General features: G+C 43.1%; 1 protein-coding gene across 1 annotated transcript in view; it reads right to left on the reverse strand.

The window, feature by feature from the left end:
• Positions 1-19228, reverse strand: part of ankrd55 (ankyrin repeat domain 55) — a 144508-nt gene that overhangs the window by 116885 nt on the left and 8395 nt on the right. Inside the window, exons 2-4 of the mRNA XM_069923079.1 lie at positions 7470-7597; positions 6002-6087; positions 3593-3794 (exon numbers count right to left, since the gene is read on the reverse strand). Coding sequence (XP_069779180.1) covers positions 3593-3794; positions 6002-6087; positions 7470-7597 — 416 coding nt within the window. The remainder of the gene's footprint in view (positions 1-3592; positions 3795-6001; positions 6088-7469; positions 7598-19228) is intronic.

Consider the following 19228-nt stretch of genomic DNA (forward strand, 5'->3'; position numbering starts at 1 on the left):
TGACATCATAGTAAAACAAACAATCTTAAATGGATAGTCATAAAATTAACAACACATCAAAAACATGATTTTAACCTTTACACTGCCCCCTTTGTTGTTGGGGAGGCTTTCCCTCAGTCTCAGAGCTTTAATGCCCAGTAATGGAAGGACTAGATGTGGTCCTTCCCCTCATTACCCTTGCTTTAGTTGAAACCACCTCAGATTTCCTCAGCACCTACTCTTGCAGCTCAATGTGCCATTCATCACAATTCTCACACCTACATCTCCATGCTGAAAGACCAACAGGTTTCAGGCAGACCAAAGTGAGTTGTCTTCAAGTGTATGGTCTTCCAACAATTCTGGATATCTGATTGTGTGCATCCCTGGGAACAGCCCATAAATCAGAGAGTCCTCTGTTGCACTGCTGTGGGGATGAATTTTTGTGAAAATTTTATTAAGCATGATAAACTATACAATAAAAACAGAATACACATTTTTTTGTCAATAATACCCCCTACAACCCCTCCAAAAAAAAAATCACAACATAAAACTCAATCAGTTGCCATGTTTTGGAGCAACACCACTAATGAGTGGAAAGGAGATTAATAATTCAACCCCATATAATCCAAATACAGGCTCCAAGTTTTAACAAAAAATAATAATAATTATGTAAATCATATGTTATCTTTTCCAATGGAAAAAGGTCTCATTTCCAAATGCCATCTCTGAATTCTCAAATTAGTTTTAATTTTTCAAGTAATTGCCAAACATTTTCTAGCCACAGCTAAAGCCAATCTCAAAAAAGCAATTTGAAATTTATTTGATTTTACCTTCATACTCAATCTTTTCATCTAACTCAACAAAAATACTAAAGGATCAAGTGGAACCTTAAGTGTATTCCAAAAAGGTTTCACTCTCACATAATCAAATAGAATGTAAGGAGCAGACTTCCTTATGACATCTAAAACACAAATCCAAAGAAATAAACTTGTTTTCCCTAATTTTTCTGCAGTTAAATATAATTGATGAACCAATTGATACCTTACATTCAAAATATTATTCATACTATCCTCACAAATTCATCCAATCATCCTGATAGATTCAGCCAAATATTTTTTCCATTTTAATCTAGATTTATGAACATCCAAGCTTAAGCATTTTATTCTGAAATAAAGCATACCTCTCAGATAGGAATCCTTTCTTGCCAACTTCAGTAAGTAAAATTTCAAATTTTTACTGTCTAAGTCTAAATTATCCAAATAAGACTTTAATTTAATAAAAAGTATTCAAAGATGCATCATATTTCTTTCTTTGAAAATAAAATATCCTGCTTCACAACAATCTTCTACCATTTTAATCTCCTTTTGATCCCAACTTCAAAAGTTGATTATTAAGTGTAAAAGGAAAAAAGCTTATTTTGAAACAGGGGTTTTACCCAAAATTATACCTTTACCTATAATTTCATTTTTTAAACTCCATAAATCCATTAAATGTTTCAATACTGGTAAATTATAATTACTCAATAATTGATGATTACATCTATAAATAAACTGATCCATTTTCTCACCAATATGAGATCATTCAATGTTAGCCAATATCAAAGATTTATCTGCTTCAAACGTCCCATTAATGAATTTCAACTGAGATGATTCATAATAATTTTGAAGATTAGGAAGTTTCAAACCTCCTAATGCATACTTCCAATTTATGTAATGACAGCTTTACCATTTTATCTTTCCATTAAAAACTTCCCCAAAGTATTTGAGTCTTTAAAAAAAATTGAAGAAACTTACAAGGAATAGACTAAAAAAAAAATTGAACTAGAGGAAAAATATTCATTTTGATACAATTAACGCATCCTATTAATGTAATAGATGTTTCCACCAATTCAGATCATATTTAATTTTAGATAATAAAGACAGGTAATTTAATGTGTACAATTATAATTACCCAAATACTTAATCTGATCCGACCATTTAAATTTCACAATATGCCTACACAAATAATCCATTTCAGCTAGAGACACGATCTCACTCTTGTTCCCAATTTTATAACCTGATATTTCATCCTACTGCTCCAATCTATCATGCAGATAGATTAATTAGAAAAGCATTAATTAGAGAAATCAATTTTACAATATAATCAAAAATCATTTTTTAATAAAGCCTGCTTGATCTACATGAATTAAACCTGGTAAACATTTAGCTAACCTATTAGCTAGAACCTTTGCCACAATTTTGTGATCAACATTCAATAAAGAAATAGGGACCCATTAAAAGCAAGGACTTGTAGACCTATCTTAAGACTAATAATTGCTTTAGAAAAAAATCTAAAAAACCAACCTGTCACCTGTTTCAATACATTAAGCAATAAAGGAATTAACAAGTCCTGAAATTCTTTACAAAATTCAGAAGTAAAACCATCATCTCCTGAGACTTCCCACTAGGCATAGATCAAAGTGCATCTATTACTTATTTAACAGTAAAGTAAGCATACAAATCCTTAATATTCTCATTCAAAAAAGATAAATCCAAATCAGATTAAAAAAATATCAATTTTAGCTTCATCTTCCAATACTTCAGAAGTATACAATTTTTCATAAAATTTACAAAACACACCGATTTCCAGATGTTTATGTAATCATTGAATCATATCTAATAGCATTTATTGTTCTAGAAGCTTGTCTGTATTTAACTGCCAACCTAATACTTTGAGCTTTCAGCTAATTAATAATGTCTAGTTCTTGGTAATAATTTCTCAAATTTATAACTTTGTAACAAGTTATATCATAATTTCATATTAAGTAAATTTACTTTTTTTTTTAAAAACCTTCTGTGGAATTTCATTTAAATCCTTTCCAAAATTTCTATTTCCTCCTCCAATCTACTTACTTCAGCTATATGGTTTCTTAATTTTGACAGTATAACTAATGATTTGTCCCTTTAAATAAGCTTTTAAAGCATCCCATGAAACAAATTTACTATCAACTGAACTTATATTTATTTTAAAAGCTGTATTTGATCCCTTATAAATTTACAAAATTCAGCATTTTTTTAACAGCAAAGAATTAAATCTCCAACAATAAACATTCTCTATTCTCTCCAAATGATCAGAAAATCCTACTCTTATATTCAGTCTTCAAAACATGACATTGTAATTGTCCCGATACTAAAAAATAAATCTAGAGTAAGAATCATGCCAAAATGAATAAAATGAAATCTTTCTCTTTAGGATTTAACCTTCTGTATATCTACTAAATTCATTAAATCCATTAATTGTTTGGCCATTTTGGTCCTAATTACTGATTTTGGAGATTCATCTAATAAAGGATCTAAACAACAATTAAAATCACCTCCTACCACAATTTTATCATATGCCTGATTTAAGTTAAGAAAAGAATCCAAAATAAATTCATCATCTATATTAAGAGCCCGTTAACATTAAAAGAAACAAAATGTAAATTAGCCATTAAGATATCTGTAATCACCTTACCACACATGGCAAAGCACCTCCCCATGGCAACAACACAAGGCCAAAAGATCTCAAAAAAGAAAACCCTTTAAAACAAACAAAAAAAAACTGTAAACAGTATTACCCCTCCCCCCAATTATACGGAAGTGAACAATGCCAAAGTGGCCGACGACTTCAGAAGGATCAATAGCTGAACCACCTCCCCCGAACAGAGCAACAAAAAGTAATATATAAAAATAATTTCCAGTATGATAGGCTTCCTCCAGATCGCTATCGACTTGATCATCATCAATACCAATATCTATCAACTGCTGAGATTCCATCTCTTGCTTTCCATTCTTCCTCTTCAGAACCAGAAGAGGTTGTTAAGGAAACCTTTCTTGACTTTGCACCTGCTTATTCTTTGGTTTGGCTTCACAGACGAAGATTTATGGAGGGGTAAACGTCCACGTCAACTGGAGGCTCGTTTGTGGCTGACAAGTCCGATGCGGGACAGGCAGACACGGTTGCAGGGGAAAGTTTGTTTGTTGGGGTTGGGTGTTGGGCTTTTCCTCCTTTGTCTTTTGTCAGTGAGGTGGGCTCTGCGGTCTTCTTCAAAGGAGGTTGCTGCCCGCCAAACTGTGAGGCGCCAAGATGCATGGTTTGAGGTGATATCAGCCCACTGGCAGGCACCAAGAGATTTCTTTAGGCAGTCCTTGTACCTCTTCTTTGGTGCACCTCTGACACGATGGCCAGTGGAGAGCTCGCCATATAACACGATCTTGGGAAGGCAATGGTCCTCCATTCTGGAGAACGTGACCTACCCAACCCAGTTGGATCTTCAACAGCATGGATTCGATGCTGTCGGCCTCTGCCATCTCGAGTACTTTGATGTTAGGGATGAAGTCGCTCCAATGAATGTTGACGATGGAGCGGAGACAACGCTGGTGGAAGCGTTCTAGGAGCCGTAGGTGATGCTGGTAGAGGACCCATGATTCGGAGCCAAACAGGAGTGTGGGTATGACAACGGCTCTGTAGACGCTTATCTTTGTGAGGTTTTAGCCAATGTAAGAGCTTCAGCATAGTTGCTAAAGAACGGAGATTGATAATCTCCGTAAAAAAATATTAAGTACAGCAGGATACCAAAAAGCAAATTTGTATTCTTTCTTCCATAAGACGGCCTTAGCCATATTAAATTCTTTATGATGTTTAATAACTGCTCGACTCAAATCAGTATTTAAAAAGACTTATTTTTAACTACTAAAGGGCCCGGATTACTTCTCACATTTTGAGCAGTTACTCTTAAAATCAACTCCATCTTGATAAGACAGATATCTAATCAAAATAGAACGTGGAGGTTGACCAGGAAGAGGCTTCATTCTTATTGCTCTATGGGCTCTGTCCAGTTCCAGACCATTTGGGAATCCACTTCAGGAAAAACTGAATTGGTCCAGACCTCCAAAACTTCCAGAAAACCAACAATTTTAACATTATTTCTTCAACTTTGAGTCTCCAAATCATCAATTTTCTTCAACAAATCACTTTTCTGAATTTCCCAACCAGTAAATGAATCTTCCATTTGTCTCATCTTTGCATTGTTCCACATCTTTACAATCAATAAATTCTTCTTCAATCTTCTTAAATTTATCCTGAACCTTACCCACCACTTCAAACATTTTGCCATGTCCAATTTAATAGAAGCTATTTCCCCCTTCATATCAGCAAGCTGTTCCTTCAGATGAAAACCCTCAACTCATCTGAATTGCCAAATTCTCCATCTGCTTAGATAAGTCAAAATGTATGTATAGTTGAATCTGAATGATGAAAATTAGACTTCAACTTTAAAGCCTGCTTAACCACAGGCCTGTTCTTGTATGTAGCAGTTTGAAGGTTCCACTGCAAGGTAGGCTCAAATTTTTCAACACTTCTTAGTTGTTTAGTGGTTTTCTTTGCTGGTTGAGCTTTTGTTTTCTTCATAGTTGCTTCTAAGATACTTCAACAGTATATTTAAAACTTTCTGAAAATAATTTTAAAACTGGTTTTGAATAGTTCTGCCAGTGGGAGGTGCTTTCCCACATCTTCTCCCTATGCCATCATACCATGCCCTCATGAGAATGAACTTTGACATCCATCTCTGTACACTTTGAGCAAGTCTGCACTCTGGAAGAAAAGGGGATGACTACCTCCATTCCACCAGTGTCATCTTTGGGACAGTGATGAATCTGACTGGGAGGGCTCAACTCACTGCCAGCCAGGCCAAGTCCTGGTGCTGGATAAGAGCACTGTCAGTGAGGCATTCTGCCAGAAAACCTGGCCAGTCTGCTTAAGGAACCAGCCCATCATGTCCATCAAGTCCTTGTCTTTCAGTTTCTGCAAGATGTTCCATGTTAACCATTGCCTGATTGCTTTGTGGTCAAAGATGTTAGTCTGGAAAAACTTTTCCATGAAGGATAGGTGGTGTGGCAAAGTATCCAGCTGACTGGGACATTCTGATGCAACAGGGCCAGACCCATCATTCACAGCTCCTGGGATAGTTAGAGCATTAGCACAGTGGCACTTGATGCCCTCATACCTCATGTTCATTCTCAAGGAACTGAGACTGATAGTTTCCATAAAACACTTTCAACACAGCAGGGTAACGAAAAGCAAATTTGTAACCTTTATGCCATAAAATGTCTTTAACTGGATTAAATTCATGTCGACTAACTTTTAACCAGCGACAAGTCAAGGATCCGTCAGTTACAGCTCAAGGTCCTAAGGTACCAGTTCAAGATCCGTATGCTCCATTCACAACAAGACAACCAGTCACAAGCCATAGTGGACAAGACCATAAATATCACTTATACCAAAACACAATGAAATTTCTGTTATGTTAGTGTAGCAATAAGGTTACTAACTTTTGTCCCCACCAGTGATCGCTGAAATAGAATCCGAGGCAGTTTCAGGTCACTTAGACCCCAAATCGTCTGCACTCCGAAACTGTATTTTCTTTTGTAAGTGAGACAGGTTTTTTTTTTACATTAGTAAAATGGCTCACCAAAATATCAAACTAAAAATTAAAACTTTAAAATTAAAAATAAAGGGTTAAAAAAGATACTCAAAAGTCTGACCAGAGAGGGCAGGGATTACACATCTAGTCTCTACGCCATCTCGCCACGCCCCCCTCACTTTTTGCTGTTCAAGCATAATGAAGTCAGATACTCAGAAAATGATAGTCTTTTGGGAAATCTGTTTTATAACAACTGCCAAAGTGCAAATTTTTTAGAGATAGCAGATAGTTACAAGGAACATTGTGGTGAGTTTAATTTTCCACACATTAACTAGCTCCCATTACTGTAAAAAGCCTGGATTGGTTAGTTTTTGTCAAATGAATTCAGGAAAGTTTATTTAATGAATATGTAGAGGTCCCAACTCAAGAGAATGCAATATTTGATCTCCTATTGGGAGATGAGATAGGGCATTCTTATCTGACAGAAGAGTGTGCAAGTGATTGCTATATATGGTTATAGAAAAGGCCAAGAGACAACTGGATGCAGACTGGTACAACGCTTCATTGAGCATCTCAGTTTTGACCAATGCAGTAATGGGAATCTCCCAGTGGTCATCCATTTCAATTCTCCACCTCATTCCCTTGCTGACATTTCTGTCCATGGTCTCATGCACTGCCAGACTGAGACCACCAGTAGTTTGGAGGAACAACTCTTCATTCTGTCTGGGCACCCTCCAACCAGATGGCATTATCATCAGCTTCTCCAGTTTCCATTGGCTCTCCTTCCCACCCATCTATCTATCTATCTATCCCTATACCCCTTTTTCTCTACTTGTCTCTCTCTTTTACCTTTACCATGTATGCTTTCCCTCTGCTTTTCATTCAGAGCCAAACATGCCCTTTCCCAATCAAATCTCACCCATATCAAATTAACATCTTTTGTCTGTCCATCTGTATTTCTCCCCTGCCCTCTTAATTCCAGTATCTGCCTTCTTTTTACTCATACCTTGAAGAGCAGCTCAGGCCTGAAACACCATATAGACAACTTTACCTCCTATGGACACAGCAAGACCTGCTGAGTTCCTCCAGCATTTGTTTTTAACTACAATCATAGCATCTGCTGACTTAGTGTTTCCTGTCATACTATTAAGATTGTGATAATTCTGCAACAGATTGCATCTGGAAAAAACAATACAACCTACAGGTTGAGAAGAAAAACAGATGCATAGTTTTGGCCCAATAATCTGATTAACTGGCAGATAAAGATGAAAAATGATTGCAAGTAATAAAATTACCAGCAGATGGTGGTATAAACAAATGTATTTAAGAATCTAAAAGTTTAGTAGGAGCCAAGCAGCATGAAAATTAGCATCACACCCCACATCCACGCCAATCAAGATGTCCATCTGAGCTAGTCATATTTGCCTGCTTTGGGCCTTATCAAGACTTGCAGCTGTGAAAGCATTTTCACCATTTCTGATCGCTTGCTGGTACTTCTTGGCTCTTCATGCAGCATGCCTTAATGACAGAAAAACTTCAATAATCTAGAAATTAATTGTTCAGAAATCTGAACTGTCTTATCTGGCTCAATCATTAGATCACAAGAAAAAGGAACAGAAGCAGGCTATTTGGCCCATTGAGTCTGCTCTGTGAAACCACCCTAAGCTATACTGTTCTCACATCTAGTTCCAAGTTCCGGCCTTGTCCCTATATCCCTTGACACCCTAATTAGAAACCTATCAATTTCCTCTTTAAATTCCCCCAAAGATCCTACCTCCACAGCTGCACGTGGCAACAAATTCTACCCTCTGGCTAAAGAAATTTTTCATCTATTGTAAATTGGAACTTTAAGACTGCACCCTCTTGTCCTGGAATCACCCAACAGGGGAAGCACCTTATTTACATCCACTCTGTCCAATCCATTCATTATTTGAAATGTTTCTATGAGATCCTCTCTCATTCTTCTATATTCTAATGAAAAGAGTTCAAGAGCTGCTAAAGCATTCCTCACATGTTATCATTCTCATTCCCTGAATCATTCTGGTAAACCCCCCTCTGTACCCTCTCCAACCTTGCTATATCCTTTCCAAGATTATGGGGCCCAAAACTGCACACAGTACTCCAAATGAGGTCTCACCAGTGCCCCACAAGGTCTCAACATTTCTTTATTGTTATACATAATCCCCCTTGAAACAAATTCCATCAATCTGCACAAGAACCGCCTCCCGCCCCCCAGTCCCTTTGTACTTCTGAGGTTTGAATTTTCTCCCCATCCAAATAATAATCCAACTATTTCCTCTACCAAAATGCACATCCGTACATTACTCAGCATTATATCTCATCTGTCATTTCTTCACCCATTCTCCAAAGCTGTCCAAGTCTCTCTGCAAGCTTTTGATTTCTTCTACACTTCATACTCTACCACCTATCTTAGTGGTATTTGCAAACTTTGCCACAAAACCATTTAATCCACAAGCTAAATAATCAATATAAATGATAAAAAGCAGTCCCCACCAACCCTTGTGGAACACCACTAGTAACAGGCAACCAATCATTGTTCCCATTGTTTGCTTTCTGCTCATCAGCCAATGCTCTACCTACTCTATTATTTTTTCTGGTAATTCCATGTGTTCTCATTAAGCAGCCTCTTATGTGGCACCTTATCAAAGACAGTTTGAAAATCCAATACACAACATCCACTGCCTCTCCCTTGTCCATCTTAATTGATATTTCCTCAAAAAATTTTTTATTAGATTGGTCAGGCAAGATCTTCCCTTCATGAAACCATGTTGGCTTGGACCTTTCATGCCATGCACCTCGAAGTATTCCATAACCTTGTCTTTGAGGATAGATTCTAATATCTCCCCAACTACCGAAGTCAGACTAATAGGCCTATAATTTCCTTTTTTCTGCCTTCCTCCTTTCTTAAAAAGTGGAACTACATTTGTGACCTTCCAATTCTCAGGAACCATGTCCGAGTATGGATTTCTGGAAAATCAATTGCAATGCCTCTACAATCTCCAAGGCCACATCCTTCAGAACCCCTGGGTGCACCTCATCTGGTCCCAGAGACTTATCTACTTTTAGACCATTCAGCTTACTAAGCATCATCTCTCTTGTAATCCTGACTGTACTTATTTCTATTACTGGAGACTTTGGAATATCAGGTATATTGCTAATGTCCTCCACTGTAAAGACTGATGCAAAATATCCAATTAGTTCCGCTGCCATCTTTGTTACCCATTATAATTCTCCAGCTTCATTTTGAATCTCCCTATATCAACCTTTGTTTCTTACTTTGTATATATTTGAAGAAACTTTTAGTACCCTTTTGTATGTTATTTGCCAATTTCCTTTCATAATTTCTCTTTTCTTTCCTAATGGCTTTCTTTGTCTCTCTCTCTCTCCAAGTTTTAAAAAAATTTCCTAGTAATTTTTGCTATCGTCTGCCCTCCCTTTTGCTTGTATTTTAGCTTTAACCTCTTGTTAGCCACATTTGCATCATTTTACCATTCATAACTTTAATTTTCCTTGGAAAATATCTATTCTGTGCTTTATTTATTGTAGAAATATCAACCAATTCTGTTCTGGCATCTCCCCCCCCACCATCTAGCTGACTTTTCCCAGTCAATTTGGGCCAGTTCCCCTCTCATATCTCTAATTCCCCTTGTTCCACTGAAATATTGACACATCGGATATCATTTTTTCCCTTTTCACATTGGAAGCTGAATTCTATCATGTTGTGATCACTACTTCCCAAGGGCTCCACAATGTTTAAATCCTTAGCCACCTCAGGTTCATTACACATCACCCAATCCAAAACCACTGATCCTCTGGTGGGCTGATTGACTAACTGTTCCAAAAAGCCATCCTTTAAGCATTCTATAAACTTTCTCCTGAGATCTGTACCTTCCTGAAATTCCCAATCCTCTTACATATTTAAATCTCCCATAATTATCTGGACCTTCTCCTCTTGAAACTTTCTAATTCCAGCTGCATCTCAGTCCACTTCCTGGCTGGTGTTTGGGGGCCTGTACATTTTTACCTTTGCAATTTCTTATTTCAACCCATAAAGAATCCACAATTTCTGTCCCCATGTTCCTCCTTTCAAGTGATTTAATAGCATTGCTTACCATCAGGACTATGCCACCCCCCTCTACCTACCTATACCTATCTTTCCTATACATGGTGTAATCTTGTACATTCAGTTCCCAATCACATCCCTCATTCAGCCATGTTTCAGTCAGTGATGGCCACAATGACATACTTTTCCATTTGCCTCTGCACAACTAGGTCATCTACCTTATTCCTAATACTCTGGGCATGCAAGTGCAATACCCTTAGACTGGTGTCAGATTTCTCTGTAGTTCCATTGTTCACCAAATTATCTTGTCTTTTCCTTTGTCACACATCAATTTGGACTTATTTCCAATTTTAACTTTGTTTACCATTACACTCTAATGTCAGCACTAAGATTCAGATTCCCACCCCACCCCCCTCCCCGCCAAGCTAGTTTAAACACTCCCCAGGATATTAGTCCCCCTCCGGTTGAAGTGCAGCCCATCTTGTTTGTAGAAGTCAGACCTTCCCCAGAAGAGATTCCATTGATCCACAAATCTGAACCCCTTCCCCCAACTCTTGAGCCACACATTCACCTGCCATATCCTCCTAGCACATGACACTGGCAGCAATCCTCAGATCACCACCCTTGAGGTCTTACTTCTTAACTTCCTACCCAACTCCCTGTATTCTTTTTTAAGACCTCACCCCTACTCCTCTTTAAGTCATTAGTCCCCATATGGGCCATGATGTCTGTCTGCTCCCCATCAGAATGCTGTGAACGATCAGAGACATCCCTAACCCTGGAACTTGGGAGGCAACACACCAGTCAGGAGCCCTGATCTCATCTACTGAAACTCCTATCCACATGCCTAATCAAAGAGTCCCCAATCACTAATGCTCTTCTCCCTTCCTTTCTGAGCCAAGGGCCAGCCCCTGTACCAGAAACATCAACACCTCAACTTGTCAACAGTATCCAAAAGGGTATAATCTGTTGTTGTCTTGAATGACCACAGGGGAATCCTACACTATCTGAGTCCTTCCTTTCCCTATCTAGACAGTCACCCATCTACCTGCCTCCTGAAATTTAGGGGGTGACTGCCTCCCCAACATTCCTGTCTACAACTACCTCTGCCTCCTCCAAGATCCACAGTTCATCCAGCTCTAGCTCCATTTCCCTAATTCAGGTTGTGAGGAGCTATAGCTGAATGAAACACCAGCAGATGCAGTTATCAGGGACAAGTGTTAGGTCCCAGATTTCCTACATCCCCAACCAGAGCACACCACCACCCTGGTAGGCTACATTACTTATATGTAATTAGAACACTTAAATCACTCTAGCCTTACCTTTCTTTGTAGTAGCCTCAGCCTCAAAGACCCTCTCACTCACTCGGCCCCTCACTCACTCACTCACTCACGCGGCCCCTCACTCACTCACTCACTCACTCACTCACTCACGCGGCCCCTCACTCACTCACGCGGCCCCTCACTCACTCACGCGGCCCCTCACTCACTCACGCGGCCCCTCACTCACTCACGCGGCCCCTCACTCACTCACGCGGCCCCTCACTCACTCACGCGGCCCCTCACTCACTCACGCGGCCCCTCACTCACTCACGCGGCCCCTCACTCACTCACGCGGCCCCTCACTCACTCACGCGGCCCCTCACTCACTCACGCGGCCCCTCACTCACTCACGCGGCCCCTCACTCACTCACGCGGCCCCTCACTCACTCACGCGGCCCCTCACTCACTCACGCGGCCCCTCACTCACTCACGCGGCCCCTCACTCACTCACGCGGCCCCTCACTCACTCACGCGGCCCCTCACTCACTCACGCGGCCCCTCACTCACTCACGCGGCCCCTCACTCACTCACGCGGCCCCTCACTCACTCACGCGGCCCCTCACTCACTCACGCGGCCCCTCACTCACTCACGCGGCCCCTCACTCACTCACGCGGCCCCTCACTCACTCACGCGGCCCCTCACTCACTCACGCGGCCCCTCACTCACTCACGCGGCCCCTCACTCACTCACGCGGCCCCTCACTCACTCACGCGGCCCCTCACTCACTCACGCGGCCCCTCACTCACTCACGCGGCCCCTCACTCACTCACGCGGCCCCTCACTCACTCACGCGGCCCCTCACTCACTCACGCGGCCCCTCACTCACTCACGCGGCCCCTCACTCACTCACGCGGCCCCTCACTCACTCACGCGGCCCCTCACTCACTCACGCGGCCCCTCACTCACTCACGCGGCCCCTCACTCACTCACGCGGCCCCTCACTCACTCACGCGGCCCCTCACTCACTCACGCGGCCCCTCACTCACTCACGCGGCCCCTCACTCACTCACGCGGCCCCTCACTCACTCACGCGGCCCCTCACTCACTCACGCGGCCCCTCACTCACTCACGCGGCCCCTCACTCACTCACGCGGCCCCTCACTCACTCACGCGGCCCCTCACTCACTCACGCGGCCCCTCACTCACTCACGCGGCCCCTCACTCACTCACGCGGCCCCTCACTCACTCACGCGGCCCCTCACTCACTCACGCGGCCCCTCACTCACTCACGCGGCCCCTCACTCACTCACGCGGCCCCTCACTCACTCACGCGGCCCCTCACTCACTCACGCGGCCCCTCACTCACTCACGCGGCCCCTCACTCACTCACGCGGCCCCTCACTCACTCACGCGGCCCCTCACTCACTCACGCGGCCCCTCACTCACTCACGCGGCCCCTCACTCACTCACGCGGCCCCTCACTCACTCACGCGGCCCCTCACTCACTCACGCGGCCCCTCACTCACTCACGCGGCCCCTCACTCACTCACGCGGCCCCTCACTCACTCACGCGGCCCCTCACTCACTCACGCGGCCCCTCACTCACTCACGCGGCCCCTCACTCACTCACGCGGCCCCTCACTCACTCACGCGGCCCCTCACTCACTCACGCGGCCCCTCACTCACTCACGCGGCCCCTCACTCACTCACGCGGCCCCTCACTCACTCACGCGGCCCCTCACTCACTCACGCGGCCCCTCACTCACTCACGCGGCCCCTCACTCACTCACGCGGCCCCTCACTCACTCACGCGGCCCCTCACTCACTCACGCGGCCCCTCACTCACTCACGCGGCCCCTCACTCACTCACGCGGCCCCTCACTCACTCACGCGGCCCCTCACTCACTCACGCGGCCCCTCACTCACTCACGCGGCCCCTCACTCACTCACGCGGCCCCTCACTCACTCACGCGGCCCCTCACTCACGCGGCCCCTCACTCACTCACGCGGCCCCTCACTCACTCACGCGGCCCCTCACTCACTCACGCGGCCCCTCACTCACTCACGCGGCCCCTCACTCACTCACGCGGCCCCTCACTCACTCACGCGGCCCCTCACTCACTCACGCGGCCCCTCACTCACTCACGCGGCCCCTCACTCACTCACGCGGCCCCTCACTCACTCACGCGGCCCCTCACTCACTCACGCGGCCCCTCACTCACTCACGCGGCCCCTCACTCACTCACGCGGCCCCTCACTCACTCACGCGGCCCCTCACTCACTCACGCGGCCCCTCACTCACTCACTCGGCCCCTCACTCACTCACGCGGCCCCTCACTCACTCACGCGGCCCCTCACTCACTCACGCGGCCCCTCACTCACTCACGCGGCCCCTCACTCACTCACGCGGCCCCTCACTCACTCACGCGGCCCCTCACTCACTCACTCGGCCCCTCACTCACTCACTCGGCCCCTCACTCACTCACTCGGCCCCTCACTCACTCACTCGGCCCCTCACTCACTCACTCGGCCCCTCACTCACTCACTCGGCCCCTCACTCACTCACTCGGCCCCTCACTCACTCACTCGGCCCCTCACTCACTCACTCGGCCCCTCACTCACTCACTCGGCCCCTCACTCACTCACTCGGCCCCTCACTCACTCACTCGGCCCCTCTCTCACTCACTCGGCCCCTCACTCACTCACTCGGCCCCTCACTCACTCACTCGGCCCCTCACTCACTCACTCGGCCACTCACTCGGCCCCTCACTCACTCACTCGGCCACTCACTCGGCCCCTCACTCACTCACTCGGCCTCTCTTTTAGCAAGTCCTCTTTTTTATTGGTCCCTGCTAATTTTCTCAATTACCCAATTAACTCCTCCCACAATAATCAATTAACAGCAGTCACCAGACTCTTCTGGCTGAGAGCTCCTCCCCAACTAAACAGCAAGGTAAGCTGTCCTTCCCTTTTTAAATTCTACCACCTGACCAATGTCATGTGCCTACGCACCAGGCCCCTACCTGACTTGAAAAATTAACCTTTAAAATCAATCAAATAAATAAATAAATATCAAGAACTACTCATGGATTTCCAGTGACTCTCCTGGCTGAAGGCTTCTCACCACTGGAATGTGCATTGGCAGTCCTGAGTACAAGTGGGGTACAATGGCAAAGTCAGGGTCCAGAGTGTGGGCTGAACTGTGGGCCAGATGTATTACTGAAGCCGAAGTTAGCAATCTGGAGCACCAGAGCTGGAATGTGGGAAGGTTTACAACTAGCGCCAGGGTCCGGAGTACTGGTATATTTCTTGCTCCCTTTAAACTCACTGGGTTGACTGGAGTGTATAATGGAAAAAAAAACATGAAATAAAGGTGTGTTTGGATATTAACAGAAGTAACATCCAATGGACTGGAAAGTCCACTCCCCCAGCATCAGCAAAGCCTTAAAACTGCAAGATTCTCAGCATTTTTTTTGTGCAAAAAAAGTTTTGTCCAGCAATTTATTGTGTGTTGTTCCAGTTCTCCAGTGTCTGCAGACTTCTTGTTTAACCAGATGGTGCCTTGCTGCTGCCTTGGGTATACTCTGATAACTGGGGAAGTGATTAATAATTGCTTACCAATGTTATGTTTCCAGTGTAAAAGGCAAGATTTTGAATTTAATTCCGTGCCACATTCCTATGTTGACATGTCATGTACTACCAAACTGAGGCCACCCACAAATTGGAGAAACAAAACTTAATATTGAGTCTGGGCACTCTCCAACCAGATGGTGTTAACATCAACCTCTCCATCTTTCATTAGGCCCCTCTCCTGACTCCTTTCCTCCAGCTCCTACCTCTTCCCTCTCCATTCAGAGACCTATTCCCTCCCCCTATCACTTAGCTTTTTTTCTCTACTGCCCTCCCATCAATATTCCCTGTAGGCCTATGCTCCTCCCCCACCATTTTATTCAGGCACCTGCTTACTTTTTTCTCATACCTTGATGAAGGGCTCATGACTGCAACATTGATTAACTAGTTTTGCCATAAATAAAGTTACATGATCTATTAAATTTCTCCTGCATTTTTATGTATTAAACAATAATTTAAGAGTCCACCCTCAGAGATTTTTCTTTAGTTTTCCTATTTAGCTTGGTTAACATTTTAGGTACATAGTTTATTACTAACCAAATAAGCCAGGGTGATTCCTGGACTGATGAATAACTAGTAGTGGTAAACCATCTGAGAATACTTGGTCATCATTAACCTGTGCTATTGAAGAATGATGTGCAGAGGCTGAGTGAAGATAAGAAGCGGCAGTGATCTCTCTATTATCCAACAACATTGTCAGGCCTCATTCATACAGCTAGTTATTAGAATCATTGAACCATAGAATGCTACAGCACAGAAACAGGCCTCTTCAGCCCTTCTAGCCTGTGCCAAACCATTTTTTTTTGGCCTAGTCCCACTGACCTGCACTGGGTTCTTAGGCCTCCATACTTCTCCCATCCATGTACCTGTCCAAATTCCTCTTAATTGTTAAAATTGAGCCTTCATTCACCACTCTCTGTGCAAAAATGTTCTCCCTCATGTTCCCCTAAACTTTTCCTCTTCCACTCTTAACCCATATCCTCTAATATGTATCTCAACTACCCTCAATGGAAGAAGCTTATCTACATTTACTCTGTCTATCCCCCTCATAATTTCAAATAGCACTATAAAATCTCCCCTCATTCCTCTATACTCCAGGGAATAAAGTTCTAACCTGTTTAAACTTTCCCTGTAACTCAGTTCCTGAAGTCTGGGCAACATCCTAGGAAATCTTCTCTGCACTCTTTCTATCTTATTGATATTTTTCCTGTAGTGACCAAATCTGCACACAACGCTCCAAATTTAGCCTCACCAATGTCTTATGCAACTTTAACATAACATCCCAACTTCTGTACTCAATACTCAATAATTTATGAAGGCCAATATGCAAAAAGCTCTCTTTACAACCCTATCCACCTGTGATGCCACTTACAGGGAATTATATATCTGAATTCCCAAATCCCTCAGTGCCCAACCATTTACCATGTATGTCCTTTCTTGGGTTTGTCCTTCCAAAATGCCACATCTCACACTCGTCTGCATTAAATTCCATCTGCCATTTGTCAGCCCATTTTGCCAGCTGGTCCATGTCCCTCTGCAAGCTTTGAATAACTTCTTCGCTGTCCACAACACCTCCAGTCTTAGTGTTATCTGCAAACTTGCTGATCCAATTTAACACATTTTCATCCAGATCATCATTGATATAGATGACAAACAACAATGGTCCCAGTACCGATACCTGAGGCACACCACTAGTCACAGGCCTCCAGTCTAAGTATCAATCATCCATCATTACTCTCTGGCTTCTCCCATCCAGCCATTGTTGAATCCATTTCACTACTTCACCATGAATATCTACTGTCTGAACCTTCCTGATTAACCTATCATGCGGGACCTTGCCAAAGGCCTTACTAAAGTCCATGTAGACAACATCAACAGCCTTTCCTTCTTCAACGTTCCTGGTAACTTCCTCAAAAAACTCTATAAACTCTATAAAATTGGTTAAACGTGACCTATCATGTTGACTATCCTAAATAATTGTATATTCAATATCTTAGAACACCTTCCATTAATTTACCTACTACTGACGTCAGGTTCACCGGCCAATAATTTTCAGGGTTACTTTTGGAGCCTTTTTTAAACAATGGAAAAATGTGAGCTACCTTCCAATCCTCTGACACCATGCCCGTGGCTAAGGGCATTTTAAATATTTCTGCCAGAGCCCCTGCACTTTCTACACTAGCCTCCCTCAGGGACCAAGGGAATATCTTGTCAGGCCCTAGGGATTTATCCACCCTTATTTGCTTTAAGAGAACAAGCACATTTTTTTCCTCCTGTGAAATCATGAGAAAAAAAAACTTCAAGGAAGCGAGAAGAGTATATGAAAGAAATGGAAAATTCTTCCTTGGGAAATGACGGCACATATGCATATATGTGGCAATTTATTAACAAAGAAGATTGAAGTGTTGAGTTTTTTTAAAGGAAGCAGAATTTAGTTTTTGCAAGCTGCTGCCTTCAAATTTAGTTTCCTGCATTCTCCACATATTCTGCATTCCTTGGGGTCCTGTTGACCTTCATACTTTAAAGTAAATACTTCTCAAATAGATTGTGCTAGGGTTCAAAAAGGCGCAATTTAAGCAAGTTCTTAAAATACCAAATTATAGGCAACATAAGATTAGACCATTTAAGAGATCAGTTACAAAACAAAACTGGTAGAGGGTCTCTACACGTCAGCAGCATCTGTGGAGGGGAAGAGGTGGTCAATGATTCAGGTTGGAGAGCATTAGGAGAAAAGAGGGGAGATAGCCCATCTAAAGAAGTGAGTGGAAGGGATCAGGCAGGACCAGGCAAGGGTTAGGTGATCCATCTGAAGAGGGATTGATGAGCAGGTGGATCCTAGAAAGGGGATGGAAGGATGGAGATAGTGGTGGAGAGGAGAGGAGATAATTGGAGACAACAAAAATCTGTAAGTTATAAAGGTGATACGTAGAATCAGATAAGGAAGGAATGATGGGTGGATAGGAACAGGAGGGGCAGAGGATAGGCAATCTAGTGGAAGGAGTGTGCCTGATGGGCAGGTGGAAACTGGGTAACAGATGGGGGAAACGGGTTAGGAAGAGGAGGGTATGTGAGAAAAGGACTTGTTTTTCAACTCTGCCAACCCCCAGAACTATCCTATCATATCAGTGCTAGTGGATATAGTGGTCCTAAAGTGCTTAGCCATTTTACCAGGTATTTCATTGGATTAAACACAGTAAAAAAAAACCATCCAGAGCTCAATAGGCCAACAAGCTGCAATATTCTTGTTAATCATGACTCTTCATGAACCCCATTTGGGACATTAATATGCTCAATGTATTTTGGCTTGCTTGGCACCAGTGCATCTCATCCTAACTTCGAAGGATGCACAAGTTCTCCCATTTCATCCTCTCCCCTGCCACTCCCAACGATCACCGTAGATAGGTGCAGCAGGTAGATTTCTTACTGTCACTACTCACTGGGTCTCATTGTGTCCATCATTTGTAGCATGGCAAACCAAATAGGATGAGGTGCATTGGTGCCAAGCAAGCCAAATAAGCTGAATATATTAATGTCCCAAATGGAGTTCATGAAAAGTTATGACCATGAAAAACAAGAAAATTTATGTCCACTGACCTCAAGATAATGCAGCCACATTCCTGGTGTAATGGGTATTCCAGTGACACAAAGATTACCTAGAAAGTAGGTGAAAAAACAGAAATGAGGGCACTATAGTCTTTTTGAATGGTAATGTTAACGATTTATTGTCAGATGTACAGTTGCATGTTCACAAACATCCCTGCTTGCTGTATCTGAACAGGTACTTCTTAAAGGAAAAAAAACCTTCAATAGTATGCCCTAAATTGAATTTAAAA

The sequence above is a fragment of the Narcine bancroftii genome, chromosome 3, assembly GCF_036971445.1.
Source record: "Narcine bancroftii isolate sNarBan1 chromosome 3, sNarBan1.hap1, whole genome shotgun sequence".
Lineage (NCBI taxonomy): Eukaryota > Metazoa > Chordata > Chondrichthyes > Torpediniformes > Narcinidae > Narcine > Narcine bancroftii.